We start from the raw sequence: 26914 nt of genomic DNA, 5'->3' as shown, positions 1-26914 counted from the left end.
CCATTCATTCTGCTAAAATGTTTTGTTCTACACAGAACCTTTGTTTTGATTTTAACTGATTCTGGAATTTGTTTTTGAATTACTAGTGTTCTTACCATTCATTTGATTTGTTTTGATTTTAAATGATTCTGGAATTTATTTTAAAATTAGTTTTGTCCTTTGCATTCATATTATAAATTTCGGACGCTATTAATTAGTATAGATATGTGCTTGAAATAGGCATTGGTGATTGGTCTTTATATTTTTTGATTATTCTATTGCTCATTTGAGGGAAAAATTAAAATTGAAAATAAGGAACCTTAAGTAAAAATAAGGAAACCTCGAGTAAAAAGTAAAGACAACATATATATTTAGTGATTATGGATGACACAAGTAGGATTGTAAATGAACCGAGCCTCTCACAAGCAGCTCGGTTTAGACTCGATAAGAGTTCGGTTTGAGCGCGTACGTTAGTCTAAATGAAGGAGTTCAAACTCTGATTTGTGATCATTTATTTAAACGGCTTGAGTTTGAGTTTAGTTGTATTCTGCTTATTTATATTTACAAACAGTTTGTATATGAGCTCGCCTAAGAGCTCTCGTTTATGAGTTCGTTTAAGAGCCCACGAGCTGGTGTTTGTATATTAGATCAATTTGGAATTTTGTGATATGACATGCATATGACCTCGATTATTATTTGTTTGTTATTGATATTTTAGATAAGGCCTAATCACTCAAAAACCCCTCACCTTTAAACTTTTTTTCAATTCCACCCCGACGTTGAAAATTTGTCAATTTTACCCACTTTTGAATTTTCCGTTTTCAATTGTACCCCAATATTTTAATTTTTGTTAATTTTTTTACTTAAATGATGGAATCATTCAATTAATTAAGTCTAAACATGAGATTAAATTCTTTTTCATTCAAAAAAGTATAAATAAGTCCTTTATTTTTAAAAACTAACTAAAAACCATAATCAAATTAACACTAATTTAAATTCTTAATTAATTTAACTAAATTTAAATAAATTTTAAAAATATACAATCAATAAATGCGAGACATGGAGAATGTTTTAAACAAATTTCCAAACGCAAAAGACGTTAATTTAATTTTTCAGGGTACAATTGAAACACAAAAATGTAAAATGGGGTAAAATTGACAAATTTTCAACGTCAGGATATGATTGAAAAGGGGCTAAAAGGTCGGGGTTTTTTTAAGACATTAGGCCTTTAGATAATGGTTGAATTATTGTATTTTATTAATTGATTCCCGGTATTATGATTCTTCTTAATCTCTTGACAGGTTTACTTGAATATAAAATTAGTTTATTTAGGTGGTAAGCAAATCGAACAAATGAATCAAGTTTAGGCTTGTCTTGTTTAGCACCTAAATGAGCTAAAGATGAATCAAATTCGTCTTCTTTCATGTATTGCTCGTTTAGCATCTAGATGAACTAACACGAGACTAGCTGAACTAGAACCAAACATGAACAATCCATGACATGGTAATAATGTGGAGTCTGTTGATTAACAAAATTAGTTATAGTCCAACGTTTTTTTTGTCAATTGCCAACTAACCTGGCAGATCAAGATTTCTTGAGGTGATGCAGACAAATGAACGCATATTTTTTATGTTTAAAAATAAAATTGAGAGATACTATAATTACAAATTAACACTTGAAAATAATAATGACAAAAAAAGTTAAAAGAAAATGTAAAAAGATTACCCTTATCCACTTATCTTATTAAGGATGATGCATGGCACTGTCTATACAAAAAGAATTCGATGGGAAATTTCCCACCGGAATACACGGATTTCACATTTAGATTTTTTTTCATTTAACCTACTGGGGAGATTTAAAATCCTACCCAAAATTGGATTTGCGAGAAGAAAAACAGAGCAGTTGCTCAAAATAAATAAAAGAAAGAGCTTATAACCTTGTGAAAAAAATGGTTAAAGAATTATCTACAAAGAAAAAGAAGAGCTCATTCGGACCAGCTAAAATTTGGTAGAAACTTAAGCAGGGGTTACAATGATGATAACGTCCGTTGAAACCACTGTGACAGGAGTTTTATTTTCTTCGAAAGCTCTGCATTCTTTGCAAAGTGAATTTCTGCATTCGACAGCATAACTTCAATATCATGTTTCATCGCCTCAAATGTTCGATAGTAGTTGTTCTCCAACCTCGACTGAATCAGCTCGAGAGTCACCGGAACAGGAAACCTAAGAAACATTTCATGCCAAGTTCAAATATTAACCTATATGCTAGCAAAATACAAATGTAGAAGCATATGCAATTAACTACTCTCTCTATCCCATCTACCGCAAATCGATAGACAGTTTATTACTCTTTCTATTCCAAATATTAATCTATATAATAGTAAAATGCAAATGTAGATACAATTTTTTTCAAATTTAATTTATTTGAATCAAATGAGTTGATTTATATAGAAAAAACCATAATCATCCTTGTGTAAATCAAGTTGTTGCATTGTGCTCTTGGAACTAGTATTGCAAATATGATTTACTATAATTAATAAAGACATAATATTTAAAAGCTTACTTAGGAGTAATAAATTGAATGCTAGCAAAATGCAAATGGTAGAGCCTTATGCAGTTTATTACTCAGGACAAGCCATGCCAATGGAAGACATCAGCTATTATTTTAATTGCAGCCTATGGAATTTGCCATGCAAAACCTATCTGTTAGAGATACTAATAAAACGAGTCTCGCCTAACAGTTTAAATATTTGGGTGAATTAGTTATTGGCTATGGTAGCAGATCTCTATGATTGAAAGGCTTAGTGTTCGATTCTTGACAGCCCCTTTGAATAATTAAATGTACAAGATGAAGTGAATATATACTAGTTTATACTTTCAAGTCCAACAAATATTCGTGTACCATAATGTGTTAAGGTAATAATAAAATCATAGTTAAAGTCCCACCGGCTTGAACTTTTGGGTGAATTGGTTAGTTGACAAGTCAATCTAAGACTACTAAGTTTCTAAATAGACCAGAAACTATAAAAAACACGGACCGAAGGAACAAAATTCATGCGTATCAAGATACACTCCAACAATTTTGCAACTTCCATTTTTTTAACTTGCTGGGATATAGGTAATATATGAAGGAGAGAGCCCCAGCCATTTGTACAGCTTATCTGATGGCAAAATACCCACTAAAATAATGACAGGATAACGGAGAAAGACAAGTAATTACCTATTTGTAAAATTAGTTTTATCTGATACTTGGCGCAATTTCTGAACCCCATAACGATCCTGAAAATATTCAGGATAGAATTAAGAATAATTCCCTACAAAACTCTTAACTTGATCCAGCAGTTACATATTTCAAAAATAGCTGAAATTTAATTACCTGTTTTTTGCCTGATAGATCTAATTTGAGCAGGGCAGGCATCAGCTTGTTTCTAATCTCATCATCAATATGAGGTTGCTCCCATTGAGTTTCGTTATCAAAAAGTTCCCAAGGACTGTGGTAATGTTCATCCTTGGGGTCACTTCTGTACTTTATACTATACCTCTCCCATGGACTGTCAGGAAACTCGAGAGATTTGGGCTTTACAGACGTAATCCGGCCATCCCACCAGCTACCATCTTCTCCATCACCATTATTCCACCAGACTTTACATTTATCCCTGCTTGTCCAATTTCTCAGCATACCAGCGTCAAACCGGGTTCTTTCAACAAGAAAATCTGGGAATTCAGTTACTTCAGGTAGTGTCAGTTTAAATGTTTTACTAAACACATCAGAAGTAGGGTCTACAAATTTAAGTGTCAATTTGCAGCAACTATCTCCATTTGCTATTGTGTCATACTCAAGGCCTTCAACTTTACAGAACTCGACTGGCCTAATATGACCCTTCACTGACTTCCAAGGCCCCGGTTCTGTTTGGTAATTGCATTGCTCTTTGTAGCCTTGATGCCCCTGAAAAATTAACATTTCCATATACACCATTGCATTTATTAACCATACAGCACAATTAATCTAAACAAGAGCAAATATGCCACAGTAAATAAAATCTTTTAGTACTAACCTGTATTAGATATACTACTGCATCCCCAAGCTGAGGGATATAACGAGAGCCTTCCTCATGCTTAAACAGCAACAACCATGAACTTTTTTTGGTCGACTGACGTGATTTTTTCATATCTACTGGACTTGAATCGCGAAAAATATAACTGGTCCTTCTATTTCTGGAGGATCTTACACCAACTGCCATCTTTGAGCTTGATCCCCATTCTTCAGTAGGAAGTTGACATCCGCTAACGGAACCATTATGGGTATTTCTGTATGTATCCTCTGACTCAAGTTCCTGTCCCCGCTTGATACTACAGTTCACTGGTTCACCTGTAGATTCCTTTAACCGTGCGGAATGAACTGCATGAGCTCCATCAGTAGTCTCTTCTTGCAAGTCACCTTTGACATTGTGTTCACCAGTACTGGCATGTGAAATGCTCTCTCTGATGCCGCTATCATCTTCTGAGTTTGCTCTATCTCTACTTAACTTTGATCTTCTATAAACAACATTATACATTTTTTTTTGACGAGATTGGGGATGCATCGAGTCATCCAGTGAGGCAAAGGAATTTTCGATAATGTGAGTGTCTGATACCTGAAACTCGTCATGCTTATTGACAGGAGTTCTGTTGGTCCTGTCACAATCAGGGACTTCTGGAACAGGATTCTCTTTCATGTCTGCAGGGCTAACAGGTGAACCCTCCTCATTTCCATGATTAGAAGAATCTACTGGACAGTTCCTTGATATTATACGTAATTTTGTTGACACAGGTGAACTGCTACCGCCCTCTTTAAATTCAGGAGGGTCGTCATTCTCATTAGCCATGTAAGCTGAATTAGGTAGTTCATCAGTATCCATGCATCCATCAAAGAATAAGTGTTTTTTACCATTATCCGCATCAGCCTCAACCTCAGGAGTACCAAGCATAGCATCTTTTAAACTGGTTGCTGTCAGTTCATCTGTCTTATGAGAACAAGTTTGAATGTCAGAGGGGGATAATGTGCCACAAGTGTCCTGAAGTTTTGAAAATCCATTGGTGGTATTCTCCTTTTCTAATTGATCACTACAACCTATTCTAAATCTGGAACATGCAGCTGAAGACATGGCTTCTCCAAATCTCTGACGTTTGGTAGTACGGGCCTTGGCGCCTCCCCATTTGATATCCCCATATTTGTATCCTTCAGACAAATCAAAATGAGAGCCCTCTATCTGCTCCGTTCTCCTTCCTACCACTGTGCTGCCGTTCATATAACCAGAAGAGGAACCCAAATCTAGTGATCTCATATGAACCCCATTTTCCCCTGCGACTCCCTGAGGAACTGTATATGATGAGGAGCAAATTGAATCAACTTGGTTGTTGTTATCTATTCTACTCCTTGAGATAAGAACCTTAGTGGAGTCTCGAACCGGAAGTTTAAAGATTAGTTTTCTCTTGTTTCCAGCATTAATACGAGGCTCAAGAAATTCATGAGATTTAACAAAATCTTCAGATTCTTCCAATGAGATTTCTTTCCCTTTCAAATTCCTATATTGTGAATTTTGAAAAGATCTCTCAGATTCATCACTCTGGAAGTTCGAGTGCTGCTCTGTGGATTCACTTTCTGATGGATCAACTTCTGAACTGTCGTCATCATCTCCATCTGAAGCTGTTCCAGTAATTTTTGAAAACAAAGTAAGGGCATTGCGGGCAGCTGCTCTTTGTGGCCTCAAACCCTTCAACATGGAACACTTTCTCTTCGAAATTTTTCGGCCAAATTTTGATTTATTGGTCTTCTGACTTCTGAAGGCATTGTCATCATAATCATCCAAATTCCTCCTTCTAACACGCCTTCCTGAAGAAGTCATTATTTCAATCTGAAAAAGGAACAAAAAACACAAGAGAGGGAGAAAATTCAAAGTCAATACTGTGCTGCAACTAATAAATTGAAACAAATTTGATCAAAAGAAGACTTACTTCAGCCTTCTGCTTTTTCCTTCTAGGTCTATGAAAACCATCCTTGCCCTCAACCTCACTGTCTCCTGTACTGCAATCTGGATCAATTGATAAACTAGAATTTAAACTCCGTTGCTCATCCCCAGTAGAACACTCCTCAGCCAAATTGTACTCAGAATCATTATCATCACTTTGCATTTCAATTTCTGGTTCCCAATCCATGGCATCAACAAACTCTGGAAGTGGCTCAACCATTACATCCAAGTCTGCCAATGGTAGCATTTGGAAATCCGGGTCTAAACTAAAATCAGGCCCAACAGCAAATTTTATAGAAGGTGGCTTCCATTCGATATTTAAAGCCCCTAAACGTCTCTTCTGGTACATATTCTGATACGGTTCCGGATAGGGATTCATTCCTACAATTCCTCAGGAAACAATGGCAACATAAGATTGAAAGAATCACAGTACATCTTGAAATGACAGCATAAAGATTACAGTATGATGATAAACCTGAATCACATAGAAGATCTTGCATATTTCGCCGGTATGGCACAAGCTGAGTTTCCTGAGTCAGATGTTTCATATGATTTAAAGTCAACAAAGAAGCACAGGCAAATAGAAATGGTGGCATTAGTTAAAAAGCTGACATCCTAAAAGCTTTGACATATTAAAAGACCAAGGGTCACATTCCTCTTTTAACTAGTGCCAAGGGATCACACAAGCCGAATTTGATCTATTTCTGCAGATTAGCCCAAAATTTCTAATCATGCTCAAATTGATCAAACATTCTAGAAATGGAGACAGCACAACACTAGTTCAAGATAAAAAACTTTATTAATTTTTTTTTTCATATCTATACACCTAATTTAACTCTTTTTTTCATTTCGAAACAAATTCTTTTGTTAGAAACATAAGTTCTTTAACAAAACAAGCCTCTTTTCCTCATCAAAGTCCTCGTCATCATATGCAATCGCCACCGCTCTCTAACTCCCTACCACCATCTAAATCTACTCTCTTCCATCACTACCACCTTTGCTTTCTCTCTATCACCACCATTTCAATTGCTTATCACTAACTAGCATTGCTTCTAATTATTTTATGTTTAATGTTGATTGTTCCTTTCTTGGTTAGAAATAAGAATTACAGACAATCAACATCTCCTCTTTCTTACCATCACCGCCTCCTCTTTACCATCACCAAGTTTGGGTGCGGTATGGCCATTGGCCTGCCAGCGCACACAGTCTGACCTGCCAATGCCCTGGCTTGACATGCCAGCAGGATTTCCTTTTTCAAGCAGCAACTATCAGATAAAACATGCTCCAGTATTCTTAGCTCCTCAATTCGAAATCCTCAACATGAAAATAAACTCATAGAGACCAACAAGATCCCTGTGGGGCTAGAATTTAAAAGATAGAAATTAGATAGAAACTATGGTATTTAGGTTGACTTACTAACTTGGCATGGTTTGAGGCAAGAATTCAGCTAGTTTGACCCTTGACACAAGGTGAAGGGGAATTAGACGCTTTGTCCTTATATATTAAATTGATTCCTTACCAATAATTTTATAGCTTTTTGCAATATTGATTACTCTTAATATAAATTATTTTATAAAATAGTAGTTGAAGATCTACACAACATACAGAAAAAAGAAACTTATGACCAAGCCTGCAGCTGTAGGCCTCTTTAACCATTTGTTATTAGTTAATTTTAAAAAAATTGGAAAGTAGCCAAACATGATAAATCCACCAATTAAAAGCCTCAAAGAAGATATTAAAACTTAAGGGCCACTTTCTTTTAATAGTTTTATATTCAAATATACTCACTTGATAAATGACCTTGACATAAAAATTCTTAGACAACATGATAATCATGAAATTTAAACTAAAGAAAATGAGACGTGCCAATATATAAATTCTTAATTTTAAAGAGAGATTTTCATTTTTCCTACGCTTCACTTTCTGTTATGAACAGCTGTTTTATTACAGCTGTAATAACAGAGTTCCTATTTGGTTAGCTAAAATATAAACTTTCAATTAAGAAGTATTTTGTTTTCTATTATTTAGGAAGTAATATTTATGCTTATTAGGAATCCTTCTTAAGTAGGGATTCTTTTCCTTTTGTAGTTTATTTTCTTTTCTATTTAAAGGAGAAGATTATATTCAATAAAGTAATCAATAATTCAGTCAAAAATAAAGAAAAGGAGAGTTGGTGATCTCTTGAACAAATCACCATTAACATCTCAAAAATAGATTTATCTAAGATCAGGACAAACAAGGGAAATCAACGAGATTTTCCGAATAATAGACCTGTGACGAGATCCTATTGGCGGGACCATAACACTTTCACTAATATTAATAGTGGAAAGTCCAGCACAACATGATTTCATCCACAATAAAGGACCTTACTAAAGCCAGTAGGTTAGATAACCAACCTGGTCAAGTACATTGCCATAGGTATCTTGTATCAAGGGCCGATAATCACCAAGGAAGAACTGTAAAGTGAACTCATAGTTAGTATCATATACTATTTCAGTCCTCTCATTGAAGTGTACAGTAAAGCATAATAAATTATTTTGAAAAAACAGCACCTGATCATATTTAGCATCCTGTTGGGATTCACCTTGGCCTGTGTTCAAGGTATACAATTGACCAACATCATCTGAAAGTATAATGGACGTCCCATCCCTAACACAAAAAGAGGCACACGAGAACACGAACATCAGTTAAAAAATCATAACCAACTTCACTGGCATGCCCGTCAATTTTCTTGAGGGCGCACAATTGGACAATATTATTAGACAAAAGCATTCACAAAGTAATTGTAAAAACAACATATAAACATTAGCCTAAGAGAGATCGCAGCGCCATAAAACTCAATATTGAAGAGAAAAAAATGTTCTGAAATCATCATTTCTTAATTTGCACTTACGGTGAAAACTTGCCATCTACTAGTTTGAAATGTGAAATCTCGTAGATCTGGATAGCTGTTCCCTCCCATATCTAAAGATAGAGAACAAGAACTTGTTGAATAAATAAATTTAAAAAACAAATGCTAGAGAAGCCACAAACAATCTAAAACTCACATCCCAGACAATAGTTCTTCCATCATAACCAGCACTCATAGCAATTCGTGGGTTGAAAGGGTGGACATCCAAAACATACGTCTGCCGAGAATGAAAAATAATGATCAGGAGAAATTTTGACTCCATAAGTGAAAAGTTAGAGAATAAATAATGGTGTTATCCCATAATAGCAAACAAGCATAACCAAACTTCACTCTGCAAATAACAAGATGGCAAGAGAAGGGATGAGGAGAAAATCACCAAAAAAAAAAACAAATCTAAAACTTCTGCTCATTGAGTAAGAGCATGTCGGAAGTTGAAATCCAAGTAAAATACCCTAATTTAGCCATGTTGCAGTATCCCAGGTTCACAATTAGAGATGTACAGAATTGGGTTAATCCAAATTCCAAGAAACCTAATCAATTCGACCGCATCCAGTCAGTTTTTTTTTTATTATTAATTTATTCAAAACAATCAGTTGGATTGATTGTTAATATTGACCTCTTTGGATTCAATTAACTGCATTAGCAAATGAGATGAAATGAGTGTCAGAGTTCATCTGCAGAAGGATAGTCAATCGATTGATTTTTACTTTTAGTTAACACATGAAATTGCTTATCAATAAGCAATCAAGTCCCATACTTTGTTCTTTTTTTGGACAATATCGGGTTACAGATTCTCTAATTTTTCTTGATGATAAGAAATTTCTAAGGCTACAATTCAAAATCATTTCCAAGTTGTTAATTATTGTACTGCTCAGCAAACCAACATATATTAACACATTACTAAACAATAGGCATTTCTACTTAATAGGCCATTTCTACTTTAGTATTAGAACAGAACTATAATAGTAGAAGAATAATTCAACAAACCAATTTGGGTGAAATCCATTAAGTTAAAAAACTTATAAAATTTGAATAATGCATAAAAACATTAGTCAAAAAGGCAACAAAGCAACTGCCCAATGCATGAAAAAAAATCATCAACCCAAACTAAGATAATTGATGTTGGATTAAATTCTTTTTTGAAACATCATGGCCCAGTATATTTAAATTGGGTTGGACTGGATTTTTAGCAAAATGGACTCAACCCAACCAATAAACATCCCTATCACTGCCACTTTGTTAATCACAATAAGAGCAGAAGATGAAAAACAGATGAATGAAGTGCTACTTACGGAATCGGTATGACCAGTCAAAGAGTGTACTAATTCACCATCAGCAGCATTCCAAACACAAATCCTGCAATCTGCATAAGCAAATACATTATTCAGCCAATAATGCAACAAGTTACCAAGGGCCAGAAAGAACAAGTATGCATCTTGTATATTAAAAATCATGCTATTAAGCCAAGATTGTCAAGTTGCTAAAATGCAGATCAACACATCAAAGAACAAGTTCAAAAAGGGGAGAAGAGAAAGAGAAGAGCCATACGATCAGCTTACTATATGCCAAAATAGTGAAACCTGACAAGTCGTAAGGGGTTTCCATCGAATAGTTCTAAAACTTATTAAAAAGAAACATTTGTTTAGTGCAATAGCCAAGCTAGGCAAACACAAGAGAACGTTGACAACTATTTCTGAACAAAGAACATGGAGCTAATAAAGCATCAGCAGAATAATGAGTATTTGTATCTGTCATATTATCAAGGCCTAATATCTTAAAAAACCCCGACCTTTTAGCCCCTTTTCAATCTACCTTGACGTTGAAAACTAGTCAATTTTATCCTATTTCGCATTTTATCGTTTCAATTGTACCCTGAAATATTGAATTGACGTTTTTTTCATTTGGAAAAAATTCAAAAACGTTCTCCATGTCTAGCATATATTAATTGTAGGTGTTTAAAATTAATTTAGATTTAGTTAAATTAATTAAGAATATAAATTAGTTTTAATTTGATTATGGTTTTTAGGTAGTTTTTAAAATAAAAGACTTATTTGTACTTTTTTGAATGGAAATGAATTTAAGAATATCTTTATACTTAGTTAATTAAATGATTTCATCACTTAAGTAAAAAAATTGACAAAAATTGCAAAATTGGGGTACTATTGAAACGATAAAATGCAAAATAGGGTAAAATTGATCAGTTTTCAACGTTAGGTAGAATTGAAAAGGGGCTAAAAAGTCAGGATTTTTTAAAGCATTAGGCCTATTATCAATTCACCAAAATATTCAAACGGTTGAGTGAGTCTCCAAGTCTAGTTTTATTATCTCTAACACACACAAATGCGAGTTCGAGTTTCCATTGAGTTTGAAGAGTGAACCATCACAGGTCCACCTTGCCGCTCAAACATTTAGTTTAATCAAATGGATTTTGTCAAAGGTCGAACTGTAAAACCTTTTATCATAGAGACTCTGACCATATCAAATAACCAATTCAATCGAAAGTTCAAATTGTTAAGTGACAGTGCAACTACAGTTTTATTTTCACTAACAGTATCCAAGCATATTAGCATTTGCATAACAATCAGAAAAATAATACACACACGCACAACATTACCCATGACCGCAGCAAGGACAAAACAATTATCTATACTCCAAATGATCATGTTTACACCACGAGGAGTTGGTAAAACTCTCTGACGTGGACCTCCTCGTGGAGGTTGAGGAGGCATTGGAGGAGGAGGAATTTTCAGCTGATATAATCGAGTCCAGCGTCCAACTTTTCCCTGCAACATGCATGTTTTATTCGAAAGTCAAAAAATTGACCTAAACTGCACATTAGAAACAGCAAGAAAGTAGAAAAAAAGTAAGAGACCTATTTTGAGAGATTATCAGCTTACATGAGATCTACGTGATCTTGGAACCCAGATGATTGCACTGCCATCTCTAGAACAGGTCACTATGTTGTCATGAGAATACCTGAACAAAAAATTACTCATTAATCTGTGGAATAAATACTTATAAGGTAGTGACAAATTTCCTAGGACAAAGTACAAATATAAACTAAGCCCACACACCATGAATTTCTGAATTTTGGAACATTCTCTTCCTTTGAGCTGTCAGAGAGAGAAAATCTAGATGCCACAGCACAGCCACTATAAAACATGGCAGAACATATTTCAGCAGTAATCTTTTTTAGAATGGCATTTGTAAAATAGTCACACCAACCTAAACTGAACATAATTGACATCATTCCCATGACCGGACAAAACATCTATCTCATGATTTGGTTGGCCTACATCATCTGTGATTGGTTTACAAGCATTCCACACCTGCACGTAAATGCTCATCATTTGCAAGACATCTCAAAATTACCAAAACAATAAATAAAAAGACACAACTATCACTTACAAACTCTACTTAAAATGAAAACAGAACAAAATTAAGCAAAACTTGTGGGAAATTTGTGTACCCTAGCAAGATTGTCAGAGCTTCCGGTGACAAATACAGTTCCATTAGCATTGAATGCACAGCAAAAGATCTGATGGCTCTGAATAACACTATTTGAGGATGAACCACTATTCTTTCCTGCAGCCATTCCACTGTTCTTGTGGGTTCTTCATATAAATGAACCAGTGCATCGATAAATGATTATGTATTAAACAAAAAGTTAACAAACCAGCTAAAGAATCTGAAGGCCTAGGAACGTATATTCGTGGACTGAAGTTAGAGCTTCTAGCATCCCAGATCCTACACGTTCCATCATCAGATGACCTGCAAAGTGCAGAGCATAAGCAAAAGTGACAATAATTAAAAGCACGTTAGGTGTACGTAACACTATTTTGAAGGTAAGATGGTAGCTTATTGTCCAACACAGCATCATGGAAATGTCTAAAATCACATAGAAATTTAGCATTAGTTAGTAACTAGAATTTAAGGTTATTCTTACAAGTTCAAGTTGTGTACCTTAAAAAGTTGTATTCAAGTTAAACAAAAAGCCAGCTCAAGTCGGCTTGGCTCAACCAAGCCTCAGTCCCCACCAGGAGAATTTGACTGCTTGAGCTGAGGTTTGGTTTAAAGCAGAGAAGCACATACCAATTACAGTTACTTTGTAAATAAATATTCTCGGAAAGATACTAACAAAAATAGGCTAGATTAGAAGGGGAAACAGATAGGTGAATTTAGCAAAAATAACAGGAAAAAATAGAAGATACGAGTCCTTATCAACATCTTCAAAATAAAACAGAGTCCTTATCAACATTGCAAGATATGAGCCTTGATAAATAATCTGTGTTCAAGAATAATAGTGCCCACAGGCTATGTCTCAATTCCAAAGCAGAAGCAAAGAATGAAGTAGGCCTAAATTCAAACTTAGCACAGAAAGTTCTCATGATTATCCAGGAATAGAAAATTCGTAAAATAGACTGTTAAATTCCTTGATCCATTATTAAATTCCACAGTTTAGGCCTATGATGTGGTAAAAGAACAGGCTTGTGTACATAAAATAATGACTTCTTAGAAATGTACCAAGATCATCCATCTCTCAATTTGTAAAATATGCACAGAAATCGATAAGGTCAGCTAAAAATTAGCATGATCACCAATAATCCAAACAAATCCAAACAGAAAAAATCGGGAGCATATCAAGATTACGCCTTACGAAAGAAGCTGGTATATAGATCCTGGCCTAGGGCTAAATGCTATGGCAGTAACAGCCCCAGTATGTCCACGTAGAACAGATATTGGAAGCCCATCTGGCAAACGCCACTGCCAGTGTTCAAAAAGACTTGTCATAGATCAAGTTAAAGAAAAATAAAAAACCCTTGGTACATTGGACAACAAAAGAAGCTTACCACTCGAATTACACAATCATTTGAAGCAGAAGCCACCAAGGCATTGCTAAAACTCACAGCCAAGTCAGTAATGTCACCCTTTTATGAAAAGAGAAAGAAACAAATTAGGCAAAAATTAAAAAAGCCAAAAAAGTTGACATGTTTGCTTGTGAAGATGTCCAAACTCACTTCATGTCCACGACAGCTGGCCAAGCAAAACGCAGTTTCCATGGACCAGATTTTCACAAGACGATCATCAGAACCAGTGATAACATATCTACCTGAGCGATCAAAGATAGCTGTACGATGCATGTCAAGGAAAAAAATCAGATGCAAATACATACTTTTTCTTAAATATCAATAAAGAAAACCAGCAGTAATGTCTAGCAAGCAAATACTTAGAGACTGCAATTCAGCTCAGACTTACAGCAAATGTTAAACTTCCATGCAAACATGAACTTCTAAACTGCCTAATCTAAATTAACAAAATCCATACCACAATAAACAGCATTTCTGTGTCCCCGCATTCTCTTGACATTTTGCATTTTTTGTACCAAAGTTGAAGGTTTTTCAATAGTATAACAAGCGGCACGAATAGAAGGTGCACGATGGTGCCTTGAAAAACCACCGCCGATTTCTCTCAAACTCAACCCTCGGACCTGATCTGCAGACATATGAGGCCACCGCATATGAGCAGGAGGATGCTTGACCTGATCTTCGCCCTTGTCTCTATCATCTGAAGAAAAGGATGACACCATAGTTAAGAATATAAATGCAAAATATCTAGTTCCTTTAAGAAAACAGAATGACCATGAGAACTCTATTATGTGCCCGTAAACAGATGGTCTCACAGAAAGAAACTGGAAAAAAAAGGTTCACAAAATATGATATCGTGCGAGTATATCAATGGGTCAAAAAACTCAGATATGCTTGATATCAAAGGCTTAACAACAGGTCACTTACCACTCAAAAGTGAAAATGCGCCTGTTCCCAAAAGTGTCGGAACATGAGCAGCATTTAGAACCTTTGCCTCGACTAAACCTTGTGATGGAGAGGCTGCATTGCCATCAACTAACCCATTCATAGCAGCATCGGTATTAAGTAATAACTGCTTCAGAAGCTTTACCAAATGATCCTGCTTGACATGACGATGCCTAAGAGATGCAAAAGAAAAAGGAGTATGTCAAAGGCATTGGGTGAGCAAAAACTATATCAGGCCATTGATTCAAGAGGTTATTTCCTTTTTGAAAGAACAGATATGCTGTCTTGTGTATAGTGTATACTAGAACCCTGTAACCAAGTAATTATCTCTAAACATGAACCATAAAAACGAGAATATTGCCTAAGGACAACTTCATATCAATTAAAATACATTTATGTAATTTTTTCCTTAAGACAAATACAGAAACAATGATATTTTTTTAAAAGACGGAAAGAATTGGAGGCAATAAGCACAACACATACCTCTCCACTAACGTACTATAACTTAATGGGAATGATGTGCCATCATCATTTTTGTCTCCAGCAGGTGATCTGTTCCTTGAATACCAAGCATGATATCTCCTAGGCAAAAGTTGATGTTCAAGAAGTTCATTCCAAAGATGCTCATATGTTCTTTGACATGGCCCGGCTGAAAGGAAATGCATAATTAAGAAGTAAACTTCTTTGATATCTACTTCAGGTAGCACTCTTGTCTCTGGATCTGCATGTTGAGCTTTCTGATGCACCTTCTTAGAAAAATTCAAAGGCTTCATTCCAAGAGAAGGTTCATCACCTGAAGGAATATACTTCCGGAGGGCCATATTCCTGCAACAAAGACCACGGACTCGATATAAATAATTGATTGAAAACAATTTCAATATATGATGCATTGTACATAGGCTACTTATAAAATACAGCAGAAACACGAAGTGAGCCAATGCATCAATCAGATTAGTAAAGTAGGCAACCATGAATCATCAAGGTCTCATTGAAATTCTTTTACCCTGTTAAGAAGAAAACAAACACATTCCTCTAGATATTCTCTAATGAATGTCAACTTATCAATTAAAGAAAAAAAATTGCCAAGCTCTGTAACGTAATATTGCCATTTTAAAAGCCAAAGGAGATTGACCAGTGTAAAAAAAAGGCCTATATTTTGTTAAGACAACCAGCTATTTGGTTACGAGAACTTCTTGAGATATAAGTGGATGATGAATCTCTCAAAATAGACACATTTGTCAACTTTCAGAGAGTTTAACAAAATCCTAAAAAAACATTTGTCATGACTCGCGAGCATACAAATTTCAGCAGCCATCTACACGATCATGTCCACAATCCTAAAATAATATTTTCTCTAAGCATACAGATTTCTGAACTATCTACACATTCCTACACTTCAAGAAACGGAATACTAGTTAAGCAAACAACAATCTGACTCTAAATTTACAGCTTCATTACCAGACAACATTATTCAAACAGCTCAAATTAGTTAATAACAATTAATCAACCAAAAAAAAGAAAATTCACAATTCAAAGCTGACCTTTCTATAATGTGCTAAATAATTAATCCAGGATGATAATTTCCTCTACTTTTTGAAAGCCTAACCAGCAAAAATCCAAATGCATTCCACTGCAAATCACCAAAAACAAACCCTAATTCAACATCTCAAACTCTAACTTACCAAATTACAATCTAAAAATTACAAAACAAAACATAAATAACCAATCTAATTCAATAAGCACGCATTAATAAGGAGCTACATAGCATATCAGTATCTAATTATCGAAAAACAATTACTTAGAAAAAGTTAGATTAAAACAGAAGCACCTTAGCAATGGAGTATGAATTCAGGACTGATACGGTGCGTTTCACCGTTCACGAGTTGGATTGAAGAACACTCCAGTAGTATAAGGATGAGGATCCAGAGATAGAATCAATTATAATTTTTATTCAATTTAGAGAGATAAGAGAGTGTTATATACGCGCGATAAGAGGGTTCTCTGTAAATTTGCATTATGGGAGCTCTCTGTGTTATCTCCCTTCTAGTGTTTTTATGAATTTTTGTTCTGTTTTATTTTAGTTTTTTCAGCAGGAGGAGCGATTTGAGAGTGGTGTTTTTGTAGAGAAAAAAGAGAAGAAGATTAAAACGTTACGTTTTATATCTTCTCAAAGAGAAAATTGTTTTGGATTACCCGGCAGGAGTAAACTACACGTGAATTGGAGGGTGTGCTAATTTGCTTTCTCAAACGACGTCGTATGCAGTAGTATATGGTACTTGTTTCTTTTTTTTATTAGTTTTTTTTAGGAGAGAAGGTATATAGATAGTAATATAATTATTATTTTTTGAATAAGAAAAGGTAAATTACAAAAGGTAACAGAAGTCCCTTTATTTTAGTATTTTTATTCGCGAGGGCCTTACTCGAAAGTTGTTCACGTTGGAGTCCTTTTACTTGGCAAAATCCAAATTTGATGCCCTTTGTGTTTTTTTCAGTCCTTCTATTTTTAATTTTTTTTCTTTCAGTTCACACAAAGGGGCTTAAAAAATAAAAAGTCTTATAAGTGGATGGACTGGAAGAAAAATCTGGTAAGTAAAGGGATTCGACGAACAAAAAGATGGTACAAGGATATTCTAAATAAATACTCCCTCCGTTCCAATAGAGTTGTCCACTTTGAGAATTTTTTTTGTCCCAAAACTCTTGTCCACTTTCAAAAAGTAACTAACTTTTACACTTAATTTTTCTATATTACCCCTATTTAAAATAAACTAATGAGTAAATTGCAAGCGGGTCCTATATTAAATAGGGGTATGATAAGGAAAGTAAGGAAAATTTTACAAAACCCATAAACAATAATTGCTTTTCTTAAACTGTGTGATAAAGGCAAAGTGGACAACTCTATTGGGCCGGAGGGAGTATGATATAATACAAGAACTTCCGAATGGATTTTATTACTAAATTTAGACTTCGCATCATGCATAAATGGTCTTTTGCAGAATAACGCTTTGCATTATGCATAAATGGTCTTTTGCAGAATAACGACAAAGTTTGACATACGCACCTTTTATAGAATTTCTTGAAAATTATTATCCATATCAGGTGTATTATATAATGTTTGTTACGTCAGATATTTAAAATATTTTTAAACACTTTTTTTTAGTAATAATAAAATAATATACATTCCATTAATATTATTCTTAAAAGTCTTCTTGTAAACTTGTAGTTAAAAAGAATATATAATCACTTGGACCTGTAATTTCTAATTTCTAAACTTTAGTTTTTATATTCAACCTCTTCAATTTCAGGGGTATTAAACAAATTAAATTTAGGAATTGTTTTAAATTGTATATTATGAGAGATCAAAATATACATATGGTATACATGTCTTGAGCTGGTTAACTACATAATTTAATATATTGATATTGATGAATGTACATTTAATATTGTCTTATTTTATTCATCTAACAAATATTGTCTTATTTTAATTAATCACAATATATACATATATAAAGAATCAATTGATAATTTATCATTTTACTGTTAGTTATTTCTTAGGGGTTTTCATATAAATAATTAAGTACAAAGTCTGAGGGTTTAAATGTATAAAATACAAAGTTGGTAGGTAGGGCTAGATATAAAAAATTGAAGCTATTGGCTGGGCTTTCCTGGCTCATGTGGGTAGAGCTAGATACAAATGAGTGTCAGCAGCAAAAAAAAAAATTCCTTACAAAAGTATCTAAAAATATATATTTGCAAAACTCAACCTCGAAAGTAAGTTTTTAGTCATATCTCAATCCGTCTTAATTTTTATTTTTTTATTCCAGTGCTTGTTATAGTTTTAAATGGTTTCTAAAAACACAATTTGAAACAGTTTTAGAAGCTGCATCTTAAACAATTTTTTAATAAATTTCAAACAGTTTCTAAAATATACTCCCTCCGTCCCACTCTAATTGACAAAATAACTAAATTACAATAACCAATACAAACTAATAAATGATATAGAGAGTTACTTGTATACCCTTCTATTGATAATAGAGCTAATTAATGCTATTAGTAGTATTAGTAAATTTTTATTAAAAATTCACCATTTTTCCATAAAAGACATGACTTTAAATGAGGGTAAAGATGGAAAAATAAAGGAAAAAATTATAGTTATGTTAGTTTTGTCAATTAGAATGGGACACTAAAAACTCCATATTTTGTCAATTAGAGTGGGACGGAGGGAGTAATCTGCAACCTATTTTTTAAACCGTTTTAAGGTTTCAAAATTATTTTCAACAGAATTTAAAAATATATACTAAAATTGTTCTAAAACAGTTAAAAAACATAGTATTTTTATAAATTAACAGAGAAAAAAATAATAATTTTTTTTATAAAAATATAATTTTTAAAAATTAGAGTATTTTTTTACAAATAAAATTAAGACAAATACTAGATAAAAAAAAAAAAAAAACTAGCTATTGCCACAAACCCATTGGTGGGCTTTTGCCGTTCATGTTGAGCTAACAACAGTACTTTATGGATTGTGTGGGCCTTGCTTATTGTCCCTCAAAGACTTGCTCTAATTTGATGCCAATTTCGTAACATTAGTTGGTAGGTAATTTGTGAAACTGATGGATCAGATTATCAAACTTTTTCATGATCTATTTTTTTTTTGATGAAATTGTTATAGATATATTAATTAAAATATTAAAAAATATAGATATATAAAATTAGTTTGCTAATAATTAATCAATATGTCAATCTAATTGATAAGAAGAACGATTCCCTTTAAATAGATTATCCTTTGAAAAAATGAAAAAACTAACAATAATTTATACAATGTGAACCTTATCTTTGTTCTTATTAACTCCTATATATAAATACCAGTGAAACCCTTAAAATCCTTCAGTTTTCTTGTTTCTTATCAGTTATCAATATCATCTTCTTTTGGATATATATGTCCTTATATAGTTCCCTTCTCTTAATTCACCATTTCTCCAAAATATGAATAAATCTCCATTTTAATTAGGACTCATACTTTTCATACTTTGAAATCATCTAATGCTTTTATATCATTCCATATCAGTTCTTCTTCTTTATTGGTTTTACATGTTTTCTTGAACTTTTTTATAAATTTTCATATTTTACATTCTAAAGAAGAAGAAAAATGGCATATACTATAATAACTATTGACTCAGAATCTGATGAAGATGCACCAAAAAAGAGCATGGATGAGAAAAAAAGAAAGCGAATGATCTCGAATCGCGAATCTGCAAGAAGATCAAGAATGAAGAGACAGAAGCAAATGGAGGACTTGATCACTGAGAAAGCTGAGTTAGAGAGAAAATTATATGAAGATGATCTAAAATATAATGCTCTCTTGAAAATGCATGTTGTTCTTGAGTTGGAGAACAAAGTTTTGAAGGCTAAAGAAAATAAGCTGACGCGATATTTGATTTTCTTGCACCAGATGCTTCAAGAACATAGAGAAATTACGGACAGCAGCCTGAATAACGATCTTGAAATTATTACAGAGCCGAAGTTTTTTGAGTTTATGGCAAGCTCATGCTAATTAACATTTAATATTTCTGGCATGTTTTTCATGATTAGATCAATGTTAGACGAAAGAGTGATGATCAATGTTAGACATAAGAGTGAAATGATCACTGTTCAAAGTCGAATTGGCTAATGGATTTGTCTGGCTATCTGATTTGGGTTCCCATTTTCTTGTTGAAGTTAATTATCTTTATTGCTGTTGTAATTGTTCTTTTTGGTTTGGAGACTTTGGTTTGATATGTGAAATCTTATAAAATTTTGATGGGTACTAAAAACATTAGAGTTGAGTGAATGTATTTAGCAAAATAATTTGGAACTAATTTATTTTAAAGTCTCTTAATTTTAGGTTTTTAATTTATGTGGTGTTTAAACTTCCATTTGGTCTTATTTGATTCCTGAATTTTACATTTTTAGTTTATCTGGTCCTAAGTTTCTATATATTTAATCTTATCTGGTACCTGCTTTTTATATTTTTTTAGTATATTTAATCTCTGAACTTTTATCTGCTTGGGAATATGAGGAAGCGAAAAAATCAAAAATCAAAATCAAATAAGACCAAATCGAAATTCAGAAATCCGATAAAGTAAAAATATAAAGTTCTAGTATCAAATATGACCAAATATAAGTTCAAGAATCAGATAAACTAAAAATATAAAATTAAGTGATTTTAAAATGTGTTAATCCAATAATCTAATCATTTTTAGGCTACATAAAAATTGTGTTAAACTTAAACAGTAATCAAAAATTTAATTGTAACTGTCTTTCTTCAACCATTTGATAGATAGAGATGAGCTGCACAATCGACGCATTACAATCTATCCTGTGAAATAGAGTTCAAACTCTTGACTTCAAATATAAGCGAGCGATTTGTCCATTAGGCTACACTCTAATAGTGATTGAATATAGAAATAAAATGAAAAAAAATTAAAAATAAACTAATAATTATGAAATGATTTAGAAGAAACCGGAAAAATCTAAACCCCGAATTCCTCTCGTATAATGATGAAGTTTCTGAAACTTTTTTTGTTTTGAATTCATCAAATTTGAAACTTGAAGGAACTACTTTAGGTCGTTTTACCTCTAATTTAACTTAGAGACGTCCAAGAATTAGAAATCTGTCAATGGGGTCCGTTGTAACATAATCCTATTAATCAATTGATCAGCCAAATGCATTGCATTGATAGAATTGAATTTGTATGTATACTTGTTTTGTTCCGCAATGTTGGACTATTACCAAGTTTTGCTTTCGTAAATCTTTATTTAAAAAATACAAAATGCTATTGTTATTTGTTGAAAAACAAGTCGGGATGAGCATAATCCGATTTAGTTCGGTTTGCAAATGACTAAAACTGAACCAACTATAAAAATCAAAACCAAAATTCACAATATTTGGTTTACGGTTATTTTAGTTTGGTTCGGTTTAATTCGGTCGGTTCATCATTCCAAAAAATACAAATTTTTAATTCATTGTCAATAGTTATATATTTTTATCAATATATTTTTAAAACTAGATTTATAATTAATTTTTACTAAATATATGATTATTAGTGATGATTTAAAATAATTTTTTTAATAAAAGTGCTAATGAATGATAAATTTAGTATTATAATTTATTCACACACACACACACACACACACACACACACACACACATATATATATATATATATGGAAATTTGATTTTTTTGGTTTGGTTTGGTTTGGTGAACCGAGCACTAAAAACAAACCAAAACCGGAAAACAAACTTTTCATAAATCGTAAATTAAATTAGACTATATTAACTACTTTAATCAATTCATTCTTAATTTTAGTTTGATTTGGTTTGATTCTGCGGTGAGGTTCGATTTTTGATCACCCATCACAAGCGTGATAGTCACAACTATTTGTGAGAATGACATTTGCCTAATAATAGCTATATGTGTGTTTATCTATTTCAGGTATAATTGATAGATATCAACTAATCCTGAAAAATCACCCAAAAAAAGCTAATCCTGAAAAGACAAAGTCAATCTTATCTTCACTAATTGTGATAAACCCAAACTAATTTAATACTAGAAATTGCATTAAGCAGAATAGAATTGAATGTCAACGAGTACGATTAGTTTGTCAAGGAGATGATTAGTTGTCACCATATTTTACCAAAAACAAACTTGAAAATGACATTTTATATGCTTATTTTGATATGTCGAGTAAAATGCTGAAAAATGACAGAAATTGGCGATGGATTAATTTTGTAGCAATCTATCGGAAATCCGCCGTTAGTTAGATATTTCGTCTGATTTTGTGGCTAAATTAGTTGATGGAAGTATAAATTCAGTGACGGATTTCATTTCGTCGGTAAAATCCGCTGTGTTGCCGCTACCGAGCTATTATTTTTTTTATTAAACAGTTGACAAATTATAAAAATTTGCAAAACAATCATGGAACTATATTTTTTTATAAAACTATTCCGAATTATAAATGTAAACAAGACAAAGATGTATAAATTGACAACAGACCACTCAGTGTTATGTAAAAAATTATAATTTGGCAACTGTTTTGTAAGTTTTTTTAATTCGATAACCATTTGTAAAAAAATTATAGTTCGGTAATTATTTTAAAATTTTATACCGTTTCGTAGAAAAAGCTATAACACAATAACCGCTCCCTAAAATATTTACACCAAAACTTCATCAATGCTCATAACTTCATATACAAAAGAGCACACCTGTAACTTATTTATGCACAATAGCAACAAAATATTTACACAGCAGAAAAACACATCTTAGGCTGAAAACAAAAATCTTTAGGACATGAAACCTTTCACTGTCCACTATGAGGTCCCCCGCGACTCATATTCCAGAACTCGATTTCATGTTCAAGCACAGCAAGGAAAGTAGTTTCAGCTTTTCTCACAACATCTTCCGGAGCCTTATCGAGACACCTATCGACAACTTTCTGGAGAGAGCTACAATATTGTCCAAAAGCTTCATTGCCCCATCTTCTGCAGGTGTCCTGTAATTCTGATGGAGTTTTGTTGCCGTCTTCCAGGCAGTGGTTAAAGCTCAGTTGGTATACAGCTTCAATGGCCCAAAACGCTGTAATGGCCACTGCATAATCAACTTCTGGTAACATCAAACTCGCAAGAAATCTGCCATGGAGAGAGTATTTCTTTTTAAACTATTTCAAAAATATGCATATCCATTTCCCGAAATTTATGGAGTTCTGCATTTCTCGACATTTCGTTTTCACTTACAAAAATGCTTTTAAAAAGCCGAAATATTATATTATAACATACATATTCTTGTAAAAATGCAATTTCCCTATATTTTTTTTTTCATGTGGAGGCCTTGCAAGTCTATATGAGCTATATGATCAAAAGTAGTTCATTTTCTTACGTTTACTATAAAAGTAATAAATTTTCTTAGACCATCTAGAGATTCAAACTCAATATCTTCTATAGTTTTCACAAAACAGAAGTATCCATTAGACCAACCATTTATTGCTGCAATTTCACTAAATTTAATTTTGACATTTTTCATTTTAGAATTTTCATTTCTGTGCTAAATATACGTTTAACTATCAATTCAAAAAAGAGTTATTCTATAACCTTTTTAGCGATTTAAGCACATTTACTAAAGCGTAACTTTCTACATCCTATCGTTTTTAAATTTTGCATTGTGCAGTCCATTGACATATCCAGCTTATTATGGAATGCTTATATGGCAAACGAGATTGGACTCCGAGTAGCCAAATTGAAAATGATATGCCTAAATCGCGACAAATGCAAAAGGTTGGAATTAAATATGCAAATAACCTTAAATAGCCGTGGCAAGATGTCTCAGTCCGATTTGCCAAATAGGCTTTTGAAAATTCATAAAACGGCAATGAGCTACACAATTCCAAATTCTAAAAGGATGGAATGTGGGATGCCACGTCTTAAATATTGTGCTTAGATCACATTAAAAGTTCGAGATTTTATATACAAATAACCTAAAAAAACACATACACAAAATTTAGCAAAAAACATAAAAAAATATTAGGATACCTGCAATAGTTCCGGTTTGTTCTATGGACAGAAATGTTAGAAAGAGAAACATCCCATTTTGAGGCCTCAGATTTGAACCAATGAATCTCTTTATCTAAAGAAGCCAAACCAGCCAACACCACTTCCATGTCACCCCCATCATCTGATATCTTACAAGCTTTAATCAATACACTTGCCACAAAAGGGACAAACTCTCTAACAAACACATAATCCTGTTCCTGTGTCCAAATTTTAAACTAAATTTTAAAAAATTGACCAAAAATAAAAAAAATTCTATAAATATGGTACCGTATAATATTAAAGTTTTTTCAACATAATCACAAACTTTAAAACGTCTCAATTGTATTATATGTATTAGGTTTTATTTTTTTCTCAATTAATACATATTTGGTATAATTTTGCAGGGATGGGCATCATTTTTATTAGTCACAAGTCAGTTATGACCACGCGTATCGAATCGAAAAAAAATAAAACTTCACGCATACAATTGGGACGTATTAAAGCCCGTGATGAAATCGAAAAAGCATGTATTACCTCATATGGTAAAGAACATAGTGTATACATACCAGCCATGTTTTAAACGAAGAGAGATCAACAGACCCATCTCGAATACTGAGAATAAAAGGGTGTCTGGTGGCTCCGGTGTATATCAGAAGGTGTTTCTTTATCCACCTCTCAGTCATCGTCTCCATATTCCGGTTGTTTTGTAATTTGAATTACTTCTTTAGATGAGACTCTGCGGTTTAAAGAATGAGAGAAAATTCAAAATCCAAGAATTGTTGTGTTACAGTTGGAGCTCTTTGGTTGACTTGTTCTCTTCTGATTCAAACAAGTGGCAAACATGCTTATACGTGGTGCCTCTAATTCAATCACTATGTTCACCCCACCGCTTCACCCTAATTTTGCTGCTAGTATTTGCTTCAGAATGGGCCGCCCATTGATCCAAAAATTCTGTAGACTTTTTATATAAAATAGGCCAAATATTATAAAAAGGGCCAAAACTTTCATAAAAGTTTCACAAAAGTCTTTATCTTTTAATTTTGTCGATTCAAAAACTTATTATTTGGTTTCAATTGTGGCCAACTCTCAATTTGATTTCAATTTGCCTATGTGGCGTCTATGTGGCATGCACATATATTGAAAAGTCAGGACTTTTGTGAAACCAAATAATCCATTTTTGGCCAAAATTGATAAAATTGAAAGGTCAGAACTTTTGTGAAACCAAATAATCAGTTTTTGGCCAAAATCGACAAAATTGAAAGGTCATGACTTTTGTGAAACTTTTGTGAAAGATTTGGCTTTTTTACGACATTTGGCCTATAAAATACTGTTTTTACTCTAACATTTATTTTTTTATTATCTTTTCTAAATATTTATAATTTATATTAATTTTTTATATTACTTTTAACTTTATTTTTTATATTAACTTTCATTTTCCGATATTTTCTTTCATTATTTTAATTTTTCTTTTCACCATTATTTTCATGTACTTAATATTTATCACATATTTAACTTTTGAATTTTTAAATTTTTTACTTTTTTTACTATTGATGTTTTTCGTCAGTTTTAATATCAACATAAAATTAACATATGAAATAAACTAACTGATTTAAAATTTTCTATCTTTTTTCACACTAATTTTTATATTTTCAATATTATTTCAATATAATTTTAATTTTTTTATTTTATTTCACATATAATGTGTATTTTTTTGTTAATGTTAAAATCAACTAAATATTAACATAATGTCAACATAATATTAACATAAGATTAACATTGTAACAATACAATAATTTAACATCACTATTATCTTTTTCACCAATACTAAAATCAACAAAATAACAACTGAACATCAACATAATATCAACACTGTGACATTATAATAATTCAACATCATTATTTGTCTAAGTCCCCGATACTACCATATCATTATTTAGTCTCGATTTAATTTAATTTTTTTAATTTATTTCACAAACAATATTATCTTATTTGTCAAGATTAAAATCAAAAAAAAAATCAGTTGATATCAACATAATATAAAGTCAACATAAAATCAACAACACTGTAATTATCAACAAATCGTTCTGCAGAATAAAAAAAACTCAGAAATACAACAAAATACAAAAAAAATGCAGAAATAACATAATTTTATTCCATAAAATCACAAGTTTATTCTACATAACATGAAATGAGTATTAGATTCTTTAAAGATACTCTTTATATATGTTTAATGGTGAAAAAATGGTAAAAAAATAAATAAATTACAGATCTGAAAATGATATAAAAAATAAAAAAAATCAGATCTAAAATTAAGAAGATAAAAGAAAAATGGCGGCGAGACGGAGGCGGAACGGCGGAACGGCGGAGCGGAGGCGGAACGACGATTTGAGTGTGTGAAAGGTGAGTTGAGACTTGAGAAAGAAAGTAGAGAGAATTATGAGGAGAGGGAAAATAATTGTAATTATAAGAGTTTGTGTTATTAGGGTTCTATTTATATGAATGGTATAAAAGTAATAAATTCTTTTTTATATGGTAGTTTTTAAATATCAAACATGAGTCGGTATAAAAATAAATCAAATTTGAATGTTGGTTATTTGAGTAAGAAGCCCAAATTTTGTTTGTATCTAGTTTAAGCCCAGCTCTCT

General features: G+C 32.6%; 3 protein-coding genes across 4 annotated transcripts; 1 reads left to right on the top strand and 2 right to left on the bottom strand.

Annotated features, from left to right (window-relative positions):
• Nucleotides 1-1679: 1679 nt before the first annotated feature.
• LOC126669321 (uncharacterized) lies at nucleotides 1680-16852 on the bottom strand. 2 transcript variants are annotated; one of them, XM_050362765.2, is made up of 25 exons: nucleotides 16536-16852; nucleotides 16249-16337; nucleotides 15191-15532; nucleotides 14690-14880; nucleotides 14223-14462; nucleotides 13916-14025; nucleotides 13748-13825; nucleotides 13555-13661; nucleotides 12574-12668; nucleotides 12367-12482; nucleotides 12123-12226; nucleotides 11972-12049; nucleotides 11795-11873; nucleotides 11512-11680; nucleotides 10190-10260; nucleotides 9034-9114; nucleotides 8880-8950; nucleotides 8539-8635; nucleotides 8383-8442; nucleotides 6462-6516; nucleotides 5973-6367; nucleotides 4034-5872; nucleotides 3355-3924; nucleotides 3199-3257; nucleotides 1680-2201 (listed from the first exon to the last, which is right to left on the bottom strand). In XM_050362765.2, the coding sequence occupies exons 3-25, from the start codon at nucleotides 15526-15528 to the stop codon at nucleotides 2006-2008; spliced, it is 5199 nt and encodes a 1732-aa protein (XP_050218722.1). In that variant the 5' UTR covers nucleotides 15529-15532; nucleotides 16249-16337; nucleotides 16536-16852; the 3' UTR covers nucleotides 1680-2005. The 2 variants fall into 2 exon arrangements, with proteins under 2 accessions (XP_050218722.1, XP_050218723.1); XM_050362766.2 differs by lacking the exon at nucleotides 16249-16337.
• A 2781-nt stretch (nucleotides 16853-19633) lies between these two features.
• Nucleotides 19634-20270, top strand: LOC126670793 (bZIP transcription factor 53-like). Its single transcript, XM_050364620.2, has one exon. The coding sequence runs from the start codon at nucleotides 19854-19856 to the stop codon at nucleotides 20256-20258; it is 405 nt and encodes a 134-aa protein (XP_050220577.1). The 5' UTR covers nucleotides 19634-19853; the 3' UTR covers nucleotides 20259-20270.
• Nucleotides 20271-22807: 2537 nt separating this feature from the next.
• Nucleotides 22808-25145, bottom strand: LOC126666732 (probable bifunctional TENA-E protein). Its single transcript, XM_050359589.2, has 3 exons — nucleotides 24836-25145; nucleotides 24270-24487; nucleotides 22808-23372 (listed from the first exon to the last, which is right to left on the bottom strand). Exons 1-3 carry the CDS (start codon nucleotides 24959-24961, stop codon nucleotides 23045-23047), a joined length of 672 nt encoding a protein of 223 aa, XP_050215546.1. The 5' UTR covers nucleotides 24962-25145; the 3' UTR covers nucleotides 22808-23044.
• Nucleotides 25146-26914: the final 1769 nt, after the last annotated feature.

The sequence above is a fragment of the Mercurialis annua genome, linkage group LG2, assembly GCF_937616625.2.
Source record: "Mercurialis annua linkage group LG2, ddMerAnnu1.2, whole genome shotgun sequence".
In the NCBI taxonomy this organism is placed as follows: Eukaryota; Viridiplantae; Streptophyta; class Magnoliopsida; order Malpighiales; family Euphorbiaceae; genus Mercurialis; species Mercurialis annua.
The sequence above is the reverse complement of the archived record's forward strand: the minus strand, read 5'-3'. Positions and strand labels throughout refer to the sequence as shown.

Bases quoted from the DNA above. Each gene is read 5' to 3' on its own strand.
- LOC126666732 (XM_050359589.2), bottom strand. From the start codon at position 24,961: ATGGAGACGATGACTGAGAGGTGGATAAAGAAACACCTTCTGATATAC. The intron at 24,488-24,835 runs GTATGTATACAC...ATTTGGACACAG, and splicing joins CTTCGTTTAAAACATGGCTG to GAACAGGATTATGTGTTTGT. The intron at 23,373-24,269 runs GTATCCTAATAT...TCTCCATGGCAG, and splicing joins ACAAACCGGAACTATTGCAG to ATTTCTTGCGAGTTTGATGT.
- LOC126670793 (XM_050364620.2), top strand. From the start codon at position 19,854: ATGGCATATACTATAATAACTATTGACTCAGAATCTGATGAAGATGCA.
- LOC126669321 (XM_050362765.2), bottom strand. From the start codon at position 15,528: ATGGCCCTCCGGAAGTATATTCCTTCAGGTGATGAACCTTCTCTTGGA. The intron at 12,050-12,122 runs GTTGGTGTGACT...CATGTTTTATAG, and splicing joins GTCAATTATGTTCAGTTTAG to TGGCTGTGCTGTGGCATCTA. The intron at 5,873-5,972 runs GTAAGTCTTCTT...TTCCTTTTTCAG, and splicing joins GGAAAAAGCAGAAGGCTGAA to ATTGAAATAATGACTTCTTC.